Below are 13,560 nucleotides of genomic sequence, written 5' to 3'. Positions count from 1 at the left end.
TTGCTGGCAAAGCCGCAGATTTCCTGGGGCTGTCTCCCTTTCATCCTGTGTTGGAATGGCTGTCCTAAAAATGGTGACCTACCTGGCTGCTCCAACACACTTTGATTCCTGAAGTCCGGCATGGCTGTACAAGCCCAGGCACAGCTGGATTCCCAAGCCCCAGCTGTCAGAACCCTGCCAGGGAATCACGATAGCTCCCTATTGTTTCACAACCCAGCTGGGCAATTTCTGGCTCCTGTTTCTCTTTTATTTTCTACCCCTGACTTCAACGTAGAAAACAGAGAGCTTGAGGACTGTTGTGTCAGCCTCCTGGAGGTTAGTTTTCCTCCATAAAATGGAAAGAAGCCACTCCATAGTCAGGCAGCGGACCGACCCATGAGAACAGTGACCCAGAATCCTCTTGCCATTTGTTCTTGCCCCTCCCCCCATGCCTTATGGCTTTTCTCGGACTAAAATGAAGAGTCGCCCTCACTGAAGAAGGTTCCAGGTGCCAAATAATGGCAGCTGCCTCAAAGCACTCTAAGGGTAGCTGAGATCCTGACCTGATAAAACTTTTTCTTGGGCTTGTTTTGCCCCTTTGATTTTGAGTAGGATCAGTTTGGCCTGGACTCTGAGATGGTGCTCTGTCGTGCGTTGCTGTCAAGTTTGAAGAATGCAGATCTGGGACTTCATTTGCTGTGATCTGTAAGGCCCCAGATATTTGGTTCTTGAGTCCTGAGCCTAGAAATGATAAGAAAACAACAAGGTACATGTTTATAGCTCTTCCTAGAGAAGGAACAATGGAAACCGTGAGTGGACTTGGAAAAGTCACTGGACCCTTAGAAGCGTCTATGTTGTTGTCTGGGGAACGGTTCTCCATGGCATTGGTGTCCACCTCGACTCATTGCCGGGCATAGTCAATACTCATCAGCTACTGTTAGCCTAAGCAAGTCTGAAAGTTAGGTGGGACAGACATCCCTCATAGGGATGCTCGTAGGGCCTCCCCAAGTTAGTTCTTCCTGTAGAATAGCTGGGAGGAGAATGTGGCTGGAAATGCTTTGGACAGCTAGTGAGGAGGAAGCTTGGTCCGCTTCAGTACCTTTAAGAGCCTTTTCTGGCCCAAATCCTTTTTTGTTCATTGTGTGTTGAGTACATTCTTGACAGCCTTTCTCTGTACTTCAGATGTTTGTCTCAGGGCAAAATGGTTCCTCTGCGTGTCTAAGATGGGGGGTAGTGGGGATAGTGGACACAGGAGGTTGTACCACTGTTAACTTAGTGACATGCTTGGTGCTTCAAAACAGAAAGCAGCAGGCAGAGCCTATCTGGCCAGCAGGAAATGTCTTTCGTGCACAGTGATTGATTTGTGAAACCTGTGACGTCACCTCTGCAGAGGTCCCTTCTGTTTAGTTTATGCCAAGGGAAGTCCAGACGGAAGAGCTGGACTCTGCCTGAGCAGGGGAAGCTGTCTGGCGCACTCTCCCCTACTAGCATATACTGGGTGCCAAGGCGGCCTCTGGGCTCTGTGGGCCACAAACGAAGAGGCAGGTGGTTCTCACAGTTGGGAAATGATTAACTTGTCTTCTTTGATTCTTTCTGCCTTGTGTGAGGACGGTCAAGTGGACAGGGTGGAGAACGCTTCCATTATTTTCAACATTGCTAAGGTAAACAGTGCAAGAAATTCTAGAGAGGCCCAGCTCTGTTTGGAGAGCATGACTGTGTGTGTGTGTGTGTGTGTGTGTGTGTGTGTGTGTGTGTGTGTGTGTGTGTACATGTGTGTGCCTCAGTAAACAGTGTAAAAAAACACGCCCACTTCCTCTAACTTTTTCTTTCTTTCTCTTTTTTTTTAAGGTCTGAATTTCCTGTTGGTATTCACAAAGATGCTTTTTATTTTTAACTTCTTGTTTTCCCCACTCCCGACCCCGGCCCTGATCTGCCTCCTGACGTTCGGAACGGCCATCTTCCTGTGGCTGATCAACAGGCCGCAGCCAGTCTTACCTCTCATTGACTTGGACAACCAGTCTGTGGGGATTGAGGTAATGTTCCCAGCATCCTCAGTTTCTCAGCTTGACTGAACACAAACTGCAATTCAAAACCCGAGGTTAACATAGGAACGGAAAGAATGTGGGAAAGTGAACTTTCACTCTCCACATGTAAATCTCTTCCTCTAGCAAATTTCCCTTGAAACAAAATGAAACAGGGACTGGAGCCTTAGGAGACAGTGGTTGAGATCACAGGTTGCAAACTGCTCCCTTGTCTTTGCAGATGGAAAGCTGAGGATAGTGCTCAAATCTTTAAATGGATAAATTGTTTATAAAGGGCAGCTTATACGTGTTCTATGAAGCCTAGGATATGTATTGTCTAGCTGTTTAGAGAGACACTTTGCCAGGAGACCAGCTTCCTGGAAACATCGTGTTTGAGAATGGTAGAGAGGTTGTTTTATTGAGTTCTAAGTCTCAGTTAGTTAATATTCATCAACACTGGTGGAAGTGGAGCCAGGCTCATTCCTCTGTCTTTCAGACAGATGCTCGGCTCCCTCCTGACCTCTGAGAGACAGTTCCAAGGACGTCCTCCCTACCTTTTCTTCCTCCGCCCTCCGAGAGTGGCACTGTCCATTTTCGTCCTATTCCTTCTCCGTGGCCAGTTGGCCCCTCCTGCTCTTCTCACAGTCTTCCTTCACCTGCTCCGTTTATAACCCCTCCCCCTTCAGCCTTCCTCTCAACTATATTGAAACTCCTCCATTTTCCGCAGCAAAGCTCCACCCTTCAGTGAAACACCTCCTAACCCCCGGGGAAGCCATCCTCAGTCATCCAGGTTCCTTCCTCTTATCTTAGTATGGTTTACTTCGCATTTGGATTCCCCTACAGCAAGGAAACCCCTGTGAGGCAAAGGTTACAGTAAACTGTGTGGCTTCATGGACCATATGGTGTCTGTTACGGCCACTTAATGCTGTTAGAGAGTGAAAGCACCAGCAATGTGGGAATAAATGAGCAGGAGTGTGTCCAATAAAACTTTATTCATAAAAATAAAGGCAGGACAGATTCAGACAGTTATCTGCCAACTCTGAGAAGACATCTGCTTTTGCTAGTGAGATGCTCAGTGGATAAAGACTCTTGCTCTGCAGGCTGGTGACCTGAGCTCAATCCCCAGAACCCGTGGAAAGGCGGAAGGAGAGAAGAACTTCACAGAGTTGTCCTCTGCCCCCCATGTGTGTGTGCCATGGAATGCACACCCAGACATTATTCCAAGAAAATACACACATACACATGTATGTACTCACATGCACACACACACAAACACATATACTCACATGAACAAGCACACATACATGTAAAATATAATATGACCATACTACAACGTTGAGGTTTAAGACATTGACTGAGGGGCTGCTGAAATGCTCAGTGGGTAAAGGTGCTTATCTCTGAGTTCAATCCCCTGGGACCTGAATTAAAAGAAAAGAAACAGAAAAAAAGAGATAAAAAGGAAGGAGGGAGCTAAAAGCAGAAGCCGCGGGACTGCAGTTCCCAGGGGAAAGCAGGAGACAGCTAGAGAGGATGAGAGGGCAGGGGAGGGAAGTGGTGAGTGCCTGTGGTAGGTACCCAGAAGGGTGCAGCAGGCCAGAGCTCAGAGATGTGGTGAGTGCCCAGGCTGGCACCTTGGGAGGGTGTAGAAGGATCTAGGAGCCGGAGAGACACTCATGGCATAGACAAAGGGAAGAATTGTTAGAGCGTGTGGAGGGGAGAAGTAGCTGAGAAGGCACACCCTAGAATTTGGGGTCAGATTCAATGGAAGGCAGGAGCCAGCAGAAACAATTTTCTGCACACACCTGAGGAGAGTCAGATCAGCAGAGAGAGGCCAGGTTCCTCGGAAGGGAGCTCATATGTGCCAGTCCCGGGTTTCAGCATCAGATAAAGAAAGAAAGAAAGAGAAAAAAGAGGACGTGACTGCTCCTAGGTGTGGAGGAGGAGGAGGTTTAGTGTAGACAAAAGGGAGAGCAGAGCCAGAAGCAGGGACATCTGGGAGAGCCCCATGAGGAGAGGGGAGATCCAGAACAAGAGGTGGGGGGGGGGGAGGGAAGGGGAGACAAAAAGGGCTGGGTGACCAAAATGGCTGGATTATATAGGGAAGGACAGCCCAGCTCCTTGGCTGGAGAAGTTTAGGGTAGGGGCTAGGTTATGCTAGCCACACCCTGTAACACTTAAAGACTGAGGGATGCTGGGAGAACCTGGCAGCCAGGTCTGCTTTGTTAAATGTTAAATGGGCACTTCATCCATTTGTCCCAGGTTTGAGGCCTAGCTGAGCCCACATGGGGTAGAAAGCGAGAATCAGCTCGGACTTGCCTTCTGAACTCCACAAGTGTGCTATGGTACACATGCCAACACATATGCACATGCATGCGATACATAAATAAAATATATACTTTTTCATTGTCTGAGCATGGAAGAAGGAGGGGCTCATGGGGGCTGTGCCTTGCCTCCCCTTTGGGGAACTGTCAATTGTTGGAAGCTGCTGGATATATAGGAACTTAGAGTACTCCATGATGTAGCCACTGGCAAATTTCCTACAATCCACTGGATTGCTCTTCACTCATACTCATGTGGACTCTCTCCATCCAAAGGAAACTCCAATTTCCCAAACTCCAAAAGGCAATCCTGGACTACAGGAGACAAAAGCCAGTGTTCCTCAGGAGCTTGTGAAGCCAGTTCCCTCTACCTAAGGACTCACTTTCACTTATCACTGGCACAAGGGCCAGATGGCTATCTGTGACACCTATTAGCATACCAAAGTCCTTGCTGGCCTCCAGGCTCCCTCACTTTCCTAAAAGTAACAGTTACACATTTTAAAGTGCATGTTCGTGTCTTAGTCCTTCTTCTCCTACACTCCCTCCATCTCATAGCTCCCCCGACTCATTCTCCTTATAACCCTGCTTTTTTGATATGTTCCCTCTGTCTCTCTCCCTCTCTCTGTAACCGCCACCCCCCACCCCATGGGCTGGCTCAGTCCCTGGCCATGTTCATTGACTACTTTTCTCTTTGCTCTGGATCTTCCGGATACCTCTGGCTGTCCTCTCTCTCATCTACAATAAGAACTTTCCCTTAACCCTATCACGGGGCAGCCATGCCATCAGTTTGTATAGATTCCAAGCCCCTATGAAAGTCGGGGGTGGGGGGGTTGTTGGGAGGAGGAGAAGAGGCTGTAGGGAGAAGGGCTAGAGAGGGTGAGGGGGCAGGTGTGATCAGACCAAATCACATACATGTATGAAAGTTGCAATGAAGATAGTATCCCCATGACTTCAGATATGATATCTGCCCATAAAGTTTTGGAGAGAATAAAGAGAAACTCAGACTTTGCCTAAACTTGGTCTTGTGTCCTAGGGAGGAGCCCGGAGGGGTGCTTTCCAGAAGAACAACGACCTAATCCTTCATTACTTCTCAGACGCCAAGACAGTGTATGAAATTTTCCAAAGAGGACTTGCTGTGTCTGGTAAGCCTGGGTATCTGGCCTTGTCTGTAAGAAGCCCACCTGACTTTGGTTCACCCTGTTCCTCCCTGTCTGTCTTCTAAACCTCCAGCAATGTGAAGGCTGTGGCCCATAAAGACCCACAGTCTACATAGAGGTATGAAGCACCACATCAGAATGAGGGTGGCTGGGAAGAGTGTGGAGCTCAGTTCTTCCACATCAGGTTTCCACACACTCTGCTTTCTAAATCTGCACCCAACACAGGAAGGAACTACCCTGCCCAGGATTGGACCAGACCTGTGGATGCAGGTGTTTTGAGGAGCTCACTATACATTGTATTTGTTTAAGAACTTCTTCTCATAATGTATTTCCTAGCAGTAACTATATGTAAACAACCTGAGCCAGGATTAACCACCGAGACTTAAAAATGTTCTCAGCTCTTTCTTGACTTCTGCATCATGCTTTTGGTCCTGCCATCACGTTCGATATCACATAAGTAGTTATCTCTGGGTCTTGGGGGAGGGGGAAACATCAAATAGGCTTTGTTAAGTTAATTTGGAACAAACAGAGTCTTGATACTTACTGTCTCATTCTGTTGAACCAGTGCTAGGCACCCATGTTTCCTTTCCCAACTGCCTGTCTTCTCTCTCTCTCTCTCTCTCTCTCTCTCTCTCTCTCTCTCTCTCTCTCTCTCTCTTCTTATGAGCAGTATTTTGCCTGGTATCAGTTTGCCTGTGTGGCAGTTATCTCTCCCTCCCTTTCCATTATCAATGACCAAGTCAGTAGCCAACCCCAAGATGAACTAACTATGCAACCTCTTCTGCACACACATTATCGACACAACCAGCTAATTACTGTTACTCTCCATCTTCAAGATTAGGAAATGGAGACTCCAGGGATCAAAGACATTCACAAGGTCAAAGAAGTAGAAAAGATTGGGGTTGATACTTAAGCTTACGTCTGTTAGGTTGCAGTCTGATGGATTCGACTAGATAGATTGGTCACTATTTTAACAAAAATGGTTACTCCTCCATAGGAAAGATTTCTTTTATTTTTTAGTCCTTTAAAAATTATTCACTTGTTTTTAATTTTCATTGTGTATATTCATTGTTCATGATAGTGTTGCATAAGGACACTTTCATATAAATCTATAATGTATGGTAGTATATCCCCCATTCTCCCAAGAATAAAATACAGAGATCAGTTCCTCACAAAAGTAAAAATAAAACTACGACATGACTCAGCTACAGCATTTCTGAGTATTTACCCAAAGGACTTCAAGTCAGCACATCACAGAGACTCCTTCATGCCAATATTTATTGCAGTAAAATCACAAAAGCCAAGGTATGGAACCAACCTAGGTGTCCAAGAACAGAAGAATGAATTAAGGAAATGTGGTGTACACACATACATAAGTGTGTGTGTGTGTGTGTGTGTGTGTGTGTGTATAAATATGTGTACACAGACACACACAATATACAATTTTTTCTTTGCATATTTTTTATTCAAGGTAAGATAGTAAGTTTCTAAAATGACTTTAGATATTATTCAAAATGGAGACTTGGCATATTTTCAATATGTGGAATATTGGCATGTACATGAGCATGTTATACCAACTTTCAGTAAAGAAATAATTTGTGTGGGAAGAACACAAAAGTATGCTCACAGGTGAATTCTTAGATATTATTTTAAGAAATATAAGTTACTAATCTGCCAAAGATTTGAGTGAAAAAGACACTCTGCATGGTAAGTACCGCAATATTTATGGAAAAGATATATGTGTCAATTCAAATTTATTGTGTGTAACGATGAAGACAGAAAGTCAATAAAACAATAATAAAAAATTAAACTGAGAATCGAAACATAATATTGCACTTGTATAGTAGCTAATGTTAACTTGATATAAGCTGGAGTTATCTGAGATGAGAGAACCCCATTTGAGAAAATGCCTTTGTAAGACTGGGCTGTAGGCAGCCTGTAGGGCATTTTCTTAATTAGTGATAGGGGAAGGCCCAGTTCATGATGGGTGGTGCCACCCCCCGGGCTGTGGTCCTGGGTTCTATAAGAGAGCAGGCTGAACAACCCAGGGGAAGCAAGCCAGTAAGCAGCTCCCCTCCATAGCCTCTGCATCAGCTCCTGCCTCCAGGATCCCCCACCCCCACCAACAGCCCTCTCCACTCCCACCCCCACCCCCACCCCCTTTGAGTTCATGTCCGACTTCCCTCAGTGGTGGATTGTTACCTGGAAATGTAAGTGAAGGAAGCCCCTTCATCTCCACACAGAGAAACCCTGTCTCGGAAAACAAAACAAAACAAAAACAAAAACAAAAACAAACAAACAAAACAAACAAAAAAAAGTATATATAGATAAGCACATATGACCCACTGCTTACACAAAGGCATACCTATTTATTTTGACTTTAAACTTAGAACAGTCCATGCTATGACTTTTAAAATGCAAATCAGATCCACAGTGCATTGTACAAATACTGAACAATATAATTTTTTCAGCCTTAGAAAAGAATGAAGTTCTGTTGTCTGCAGGAAAATGAATGCAACTGGAAATAATCATATTAAGTGAATCAAATCAGTCTCAGGAAGCAAATGTCATATTTTTTCTCAGTTGTGGTTCCTAGATTTTGTAGATATAAAATCATGTACACATATATGAAAGGTTTATTTTAAGGAAATTTTCTGTTTCTACAAGAGCCTGTGCTCATACTTCTGGGTCTAAATCAGCATTTGTTTGGATTCCATGCAGACAACAAAAAACAAATCAAACATTAAAGGCTTAACTTCTCTGGGGACTTCAGAGAGTAGATGGCTAAAACAGAATTGCCTTCATAATTTTCTATCTTAAGAAGTTCTATTAAGCGACTAGACTCTGTGCTGTTTTTCACCTAAAAACAAGTCATTCCACACTTTATATGGGACTGAAAAGACCTCTCATTTGGGACCTTTTGAAATTTTTAATTTAGAATTCAAGTGGTAGGGCCAGAGAGCATATTACATAAGCAGGCTGATGGACTGGTATGGCCACTGCCATAGAAGAAAATGGCAGTTCTGATGTTATATCTGGGGTTGAATGTATCAGTCAGTCCTTTAAACTTCCAGACTCATTTGGGAATGCTGGTTAAAATGTGTACTCCATGGTTCAAGCTTTTTTCCATTGAATCAGAATTCCAGAAAATGAGACCTAACGGTTCTTAGGAAGAATTAAAAAGAGGAGTTCTGGAGGTTCTGCACGCAGTTTAAACTCTGCTCAGCTTCGGGTGTCCACCTGGCTGTGACGGTGTTCTCCGCTGTAATCTCTGAAGTTAGTCACACCTTAGAACTCAACCAAGTCAAGTTGAGTAAGTTAAACAAGGAGGTCAGGAGTTTGCGAGCAAAAGCTGATGGGCACAGAATTTAATGAGCCTTGAGCTGTTGCCCCTTTGGGCTAATTATTTGACTTGCTCCGTGGCTAAGGGCCTCTGCTAAGCAGTTTTATTAATCAGGAAGTAATGAGAAGGTGTGGGAGAGTCTCCTCTACATGCATGGACTCTCCTTCTTATTAGGTGAGCTTCAAGGTGGCCCAGGCCTTCATAATTCTTAGTCCAGTGGGAATGACAATAGTCCTGAAGACCAAGTGTTAATGTGCCTGTGATAGCAAATGCAGGTCGTCAACAGTAGCTGTCATTAGTGACCGTATCAGGACAAAGGATCTCATTGGTGGGCCCAGAGACACGGCCCTTGGCGATCAGTGACTGTGGTCAATGGGCTTGTCAGGACTTGCTACACTCCAGGGAATATTTTGGCTTGAGATTTTATTTCTCCCGAAGCTGTTTTGGCAGGAAGGGAAGTGATAGTGTGTCCCTCAGTCTCCTCATTCACTTTTTGAATCTCCCTAATCAGAACTGCTGTCTCTTTCCTGCTTTCCTTCCCCTTTTCCTTCATCACTCGATTGAGAAGTCCACAAATCTGCCCTTCAGTTCTCAGTGAGGATTCCCTGGGCAAGACCTGAATTCCTCTCAGCGATCTGGCTGAGTTCCTGGACTGTCACTCATTTATTTCTATTTATTTTGGTGGTGCTGAGGATTGAACCCAGGGACTTGTGCATGCCAAGCCCATGTTCTACCACTTGGCCACATCTCTAGAATCTCCCAGACTTGTTCTGATTTTAAGGCAGGCCAAGTGGTTCAGATACTTATATTATAAATTTATACTGTAAATTTATTTATATTTATATTATTAAATTCTCTTACTGTCCAACGTAAGGCACAAATTGCAGAAATACTGAAGGCAAGCCTGTGTTCTTACAGGTCTGCGTGAGATTCCCCACCTTAGAAGACACTCTCAGATAAACAAGTAAAGTACATGAACAGCTGATTCATGAGAATAGATCAAAATATAAAAATATTTGGAAAGATCCAGTTTCATTATCTGTTAAAGCATATGAAAGTAGCAACTTTTCAGATCTACAAGGCCCCCAAATCAATTTTAAACAGCACGATTTACATCTATGAGAGGGTGCTAAAACCCAGCTGGTCCGACAGAAGTAAATGATTACAACAGTCCTGCCAAGCAGCACAGAGCTGGGCGACCCAAGTCCTGACCCCTTCTACCGGTTTGCTTTCTATTGCTGTGATCAAACAATAATAACAACAACAGCAACCACAACAACAACAAACCAAGCATGACCAAAAGTAACTTGGGAAGTAAACGGGTGGTTTGGCTTACACTTCCTCTTCGTAGTCGCTTACTGAGGGAAGTCGGGGCAGGAACTCAAACAGGAGCAAAGGTAAGAATGATGGAGGGGTGCTGCCTACCTGCTTGAGTTTTAATACAACCCAGGCCCACCTGCCTAGGGATGGCACCAGCTACAGTGGGTAGGGCTCTCCCACATCAATCATTAATCGAGAAAATGCCCCCAAACTTGCCCATGGGCCAATCTGATGGAGGCAATTTCTCAGTTGAGGTTCTCTCTTCTCAGATGACTCTAGCTTGTATCAAATTGACAAAAAAAAAAAACCAACCAACTCTTTGTATTCATACTAAGGGACAGTGTTTAAAGGAATATTCTAAATTGAAATGATAAATTTGATAATACTTACCATAGCATTATTTAGAGGGATTGAGGAACTTGGAACTGTTATACAGAACCACAGTGAAAGTCATCAGATGGCTGTTGAAATCTCTACAGAGAAAAAAAAAATAGCATGGAATTGTTTATACCAAATTGGGGGAGGAAGCACAGAACCAAAATTCTCTGTTTATTCCAAATATGTTGATGACCACAACTGTGTAAAACCATGTATAAGAACAATGGAAGAAAATAGTGTTAGTAATGGTACAGGAAGGACCATGATTCATATTGTGATTTTTTTTTGTCATTAGCATATTTTTTATTATAGAGATGCTCAATTTTTTTCTCTCTCTTATTTAATACAGGCTGTTTGTGTCTATTTGTGCAGCTTAGTTTGTTTATGTAGTCCATATAGGTGGCCTGAATGCCTGTCTTCTTATGGTAGCCATGGAATCAATACTGAACTACCCTGCCTTGTAATATTTCCTAAATGTTTGCCCTTAATTTTCCTGGACACCAGAGAAATTCAGATTCTTGTTAGATTCATCCTTTGTGTCTTTGCCTCTCCTGGGTGGTCTTTTTTCTTGTCTGGTCCAAACAAACAATTTGCCTCTAGAATTGATTTTGCTGTCAATGTTGTATGTTTTAGACAATGGACCTTGCTTGGGATACAGAAAGCCAAACCAGCCCTACAGATGGATATCCTACAAACAGGCAAGTCAAGCTCATGCTTTAGGAAAATGCCTTTGCTGATATGCCATGAGGTGCTTTGGTCTCTTTTTGATCTTGACTTCTTCTCCCTGACTCCTTATTCTCTCTCCTAGGTGTCTGATCGAGCAGAGTACCTGGGTTCCTGTCTTTTGTATAAAGGGTACAAGCCATCGCAGGACCAATTTGTTGGCATCTTTGCTCAAAATAGGCCAGAGGTACCACGTTGATGCTAAACTAAGTGAAATTATATCCCCCAATACAGCATTCTGACATTTGCTGATGACTTAACAAAGCTATTTAAAGATTCCATATTATTGTTCTAGTCAAAGAGTGGGGCTTCAGAGCCTCCTTAAATCCCTGCTGAATGTCTGCTACACTAGTCTGAGTAGTTGGACTTGTATTTCCTACTTCTGTGCAGAACATTTTAAGTCAGTCTGATTTTCAGATGAGGAAAATAAAGACAGTGTGAAAGATGACTACGTAAAATCTTGAAGGTGTTGAAGAATGGGATAAGTCAGTGTTAGAACTAGAATTTGTGTTTTGTACTTGGCCTGGTAAGCCAAGGCATCCGTGGCTATTGAATCTGGCCATCACCATCTTTGCACAGTGAGCTAGAAGCAGGTGCTATACACTGAGATGGTTGGAAATAATCTTCTTCCCAAGTTACAATAAAATCATTAGCCCTGACGTCCCCAGGAAGAGATTTTTTTGGGGGGAGCCCATGTATTTGTTAGGTCCAGTTGCTTCAGTTAGTTTTTTAAATTAGTCCCGAAAACCACTGTGTACCCCAGTTTGGGAGCTTCAGTAAGAACATGTGACCTTACTCCATCTCTTATGGGTGGAATGGCCACTCTCTTTTTGTATGCTGGTCTACCTCAGTTTGGTGGTTATTTCTGTGCATACCTTAGCTCGTTTATATCCCTTATAGCAGGATCAGTGATAGCCCTTATGGCCATTCCTAAAGTTTTTTTTTTTTTTAACATTAACATATCAAATAAGTATTTGTTAGTTGAATGTCTGAATCAATGTTCTTCAAAGTCATCTTCTAGGTCTCACCTTAATCTTTTTCTCTGCAGTGGGTCATCTCTGAGTTGGCCTGTTACACATATTCCATGGTAGCTGTCCCCCTCTATGACACTTTGGGAGCAGAAGCCATCATATATGTCATCAACAAGGGTAAAACTTTGCTATTACATTATAACTTTATTTTTTCTTAATGTGGAGTAATTCTTCAATTTAGTTTTTTTTCTTTCTCTTTTCTTATTTTTCTGATATAATAGTACTTAGAATATCATTTACATGGAAACTACAAAAATTCCTATGAGACGAAGGTACGCTTAGATAAGAGGTTCAGCGAAATTATTTAAGATGGCATAGGATAGTAACATGTTTAGAGACAAGACATGGACTAAAAGTCTGCACAAAATAGGCTTGCTCAAGTCACACTACAACTGCAGAGTTTCCTTCCCATCCTTTGAAAGCTTAAGTCAGTAGATCCAAGTAATATGCACCAATATGCGTGTGAATATGTAGAGGAAAACTGCCATTGTTAGAGAAACAAGTCCAAGTTCAGCTGGCAAGCAGCATCCCTTTCACATATCTAAGGGAGTATTTTATGTCTTTGCATTGAGACTGAGGAGATTTGTTTGAATAACAGATAGAATTTTCTATCTGTGACCATAAGAATCAGAGAAAATGATGAAATTTAGAATCATGAAGTGTTTGTCTACTAAACATTCCATCTGCACTCTGCTTCCTCGTGGGTTATCTGCTCTGCAAAGCACACCAGCAGGAATGAGCCCTAACAGAAAGTGTTTGAGTTTTCTTAAACAAAAGGATTTGCATAGTTCTAGAAACTAAAATGTGTCAGCAACATTAAAAGGGTGGGGCTTGTCTTTCAGTTAAACTCATTTTTTCTTTTTCTTTTTCTTTTCATTTTTCATAATTAATAGAGTATTTTGGCTTGAACTCGGTAAATCTCATTTGCGGATGTAATCTCATTCAGGGACCTACTGGGTTTGACTTTCAAATCTGCCCCCACCCCCTTGCAAAGCAGTCATGCATTTAGCAGAGTAGGTTGGTGACCTCTGGCTTGGTTTTTGTTTTCAGCTGATATCCCCGTAGTCATCTGTGATACACCCCAAAAAGCAACAATGCTAATAGAAAATGTGGAGAAGGGCCTTACACCAGGCCTGAAGACAGTCATCCTCATGGACCCCTTTGATGACGACCTCAGGAAAAGAGGAGAGAAGTGTGGGGTTGAAGTATTATCCCTGTCTGATGCTGAGGTATGAGTCAAAAATGGCTTGCAGCTTATAGTGGATTTATCATTATGAGCAGCTTGCAGCA

At 43.3% G+C, this 13,560-nt stretch overlaps 1 protein-coding gene across 3 annotated transcripts in view; it reads left to right on the top strand.

The window, feature by feature from the left end:
- Acsl5 (acyl-CoA synthetase long chain family member 5) overlaps positions 1-13,560 on the top strand; it is a 46,214-nt gene that overhangs the window by 16,003 nt on the left and 16,651 nt on the right. For 2 of the 3 annotated variants that reach the window (XM_028875081.2, XM_028875080.2), the window contains exons 2-7: positions 1,828-2,012; positions 5,352-5,460; positions 11,150-11,214; positions 11,325-11,426; positions 12,288-12,387; positions 13,321-13,499. In XM_028875081.2, coding sequence (XP_028730914.1) covers positions 1,857-2,012; positions 5,352-5,460; positions 11,150-11,214; positions 11,325-11,426; positions 12,288-12,387; positions 13,321-13,499 — 711 coding nt within the window. In that variant the 5' untranslated portion in view covers positions 1,828-1,856. Of the gene's footprint in view, positions 1-1,593; positions 1,641-1,827; positions 2,013-5,351; positions 5,461-11,149; positions 11,215-11,324; positions 11,427-12,287; positions 12,388-13,320; positions 13,500-13,560 lie in introns of those variants that run through there. The other variant, XM_028875082.2, reaches the window with a different exon arrangement.

The sequence above is a fragment of the Peromyscus leucopus genome, chromosome 1 (assembly GCF_004664715.2).
Source record: "Peromyscus leucopus breed LL Stock chromosome 1, UCI_PerLeu_2.1, whole genome shotgun sequence".
NCBI classification, from domain to species: domain Eukaryota; kingdom Metazoa; phylum Chordata; class Mammalia; order Rodentia; family Cricetidae; genus Peromyscus; species Peromyscus leucopus.
The sequence above is the reverse complement of the archived record's forward strand: the minus strand, read 5'-3'. Positions and strand labels throughout refer to the sequence as shown.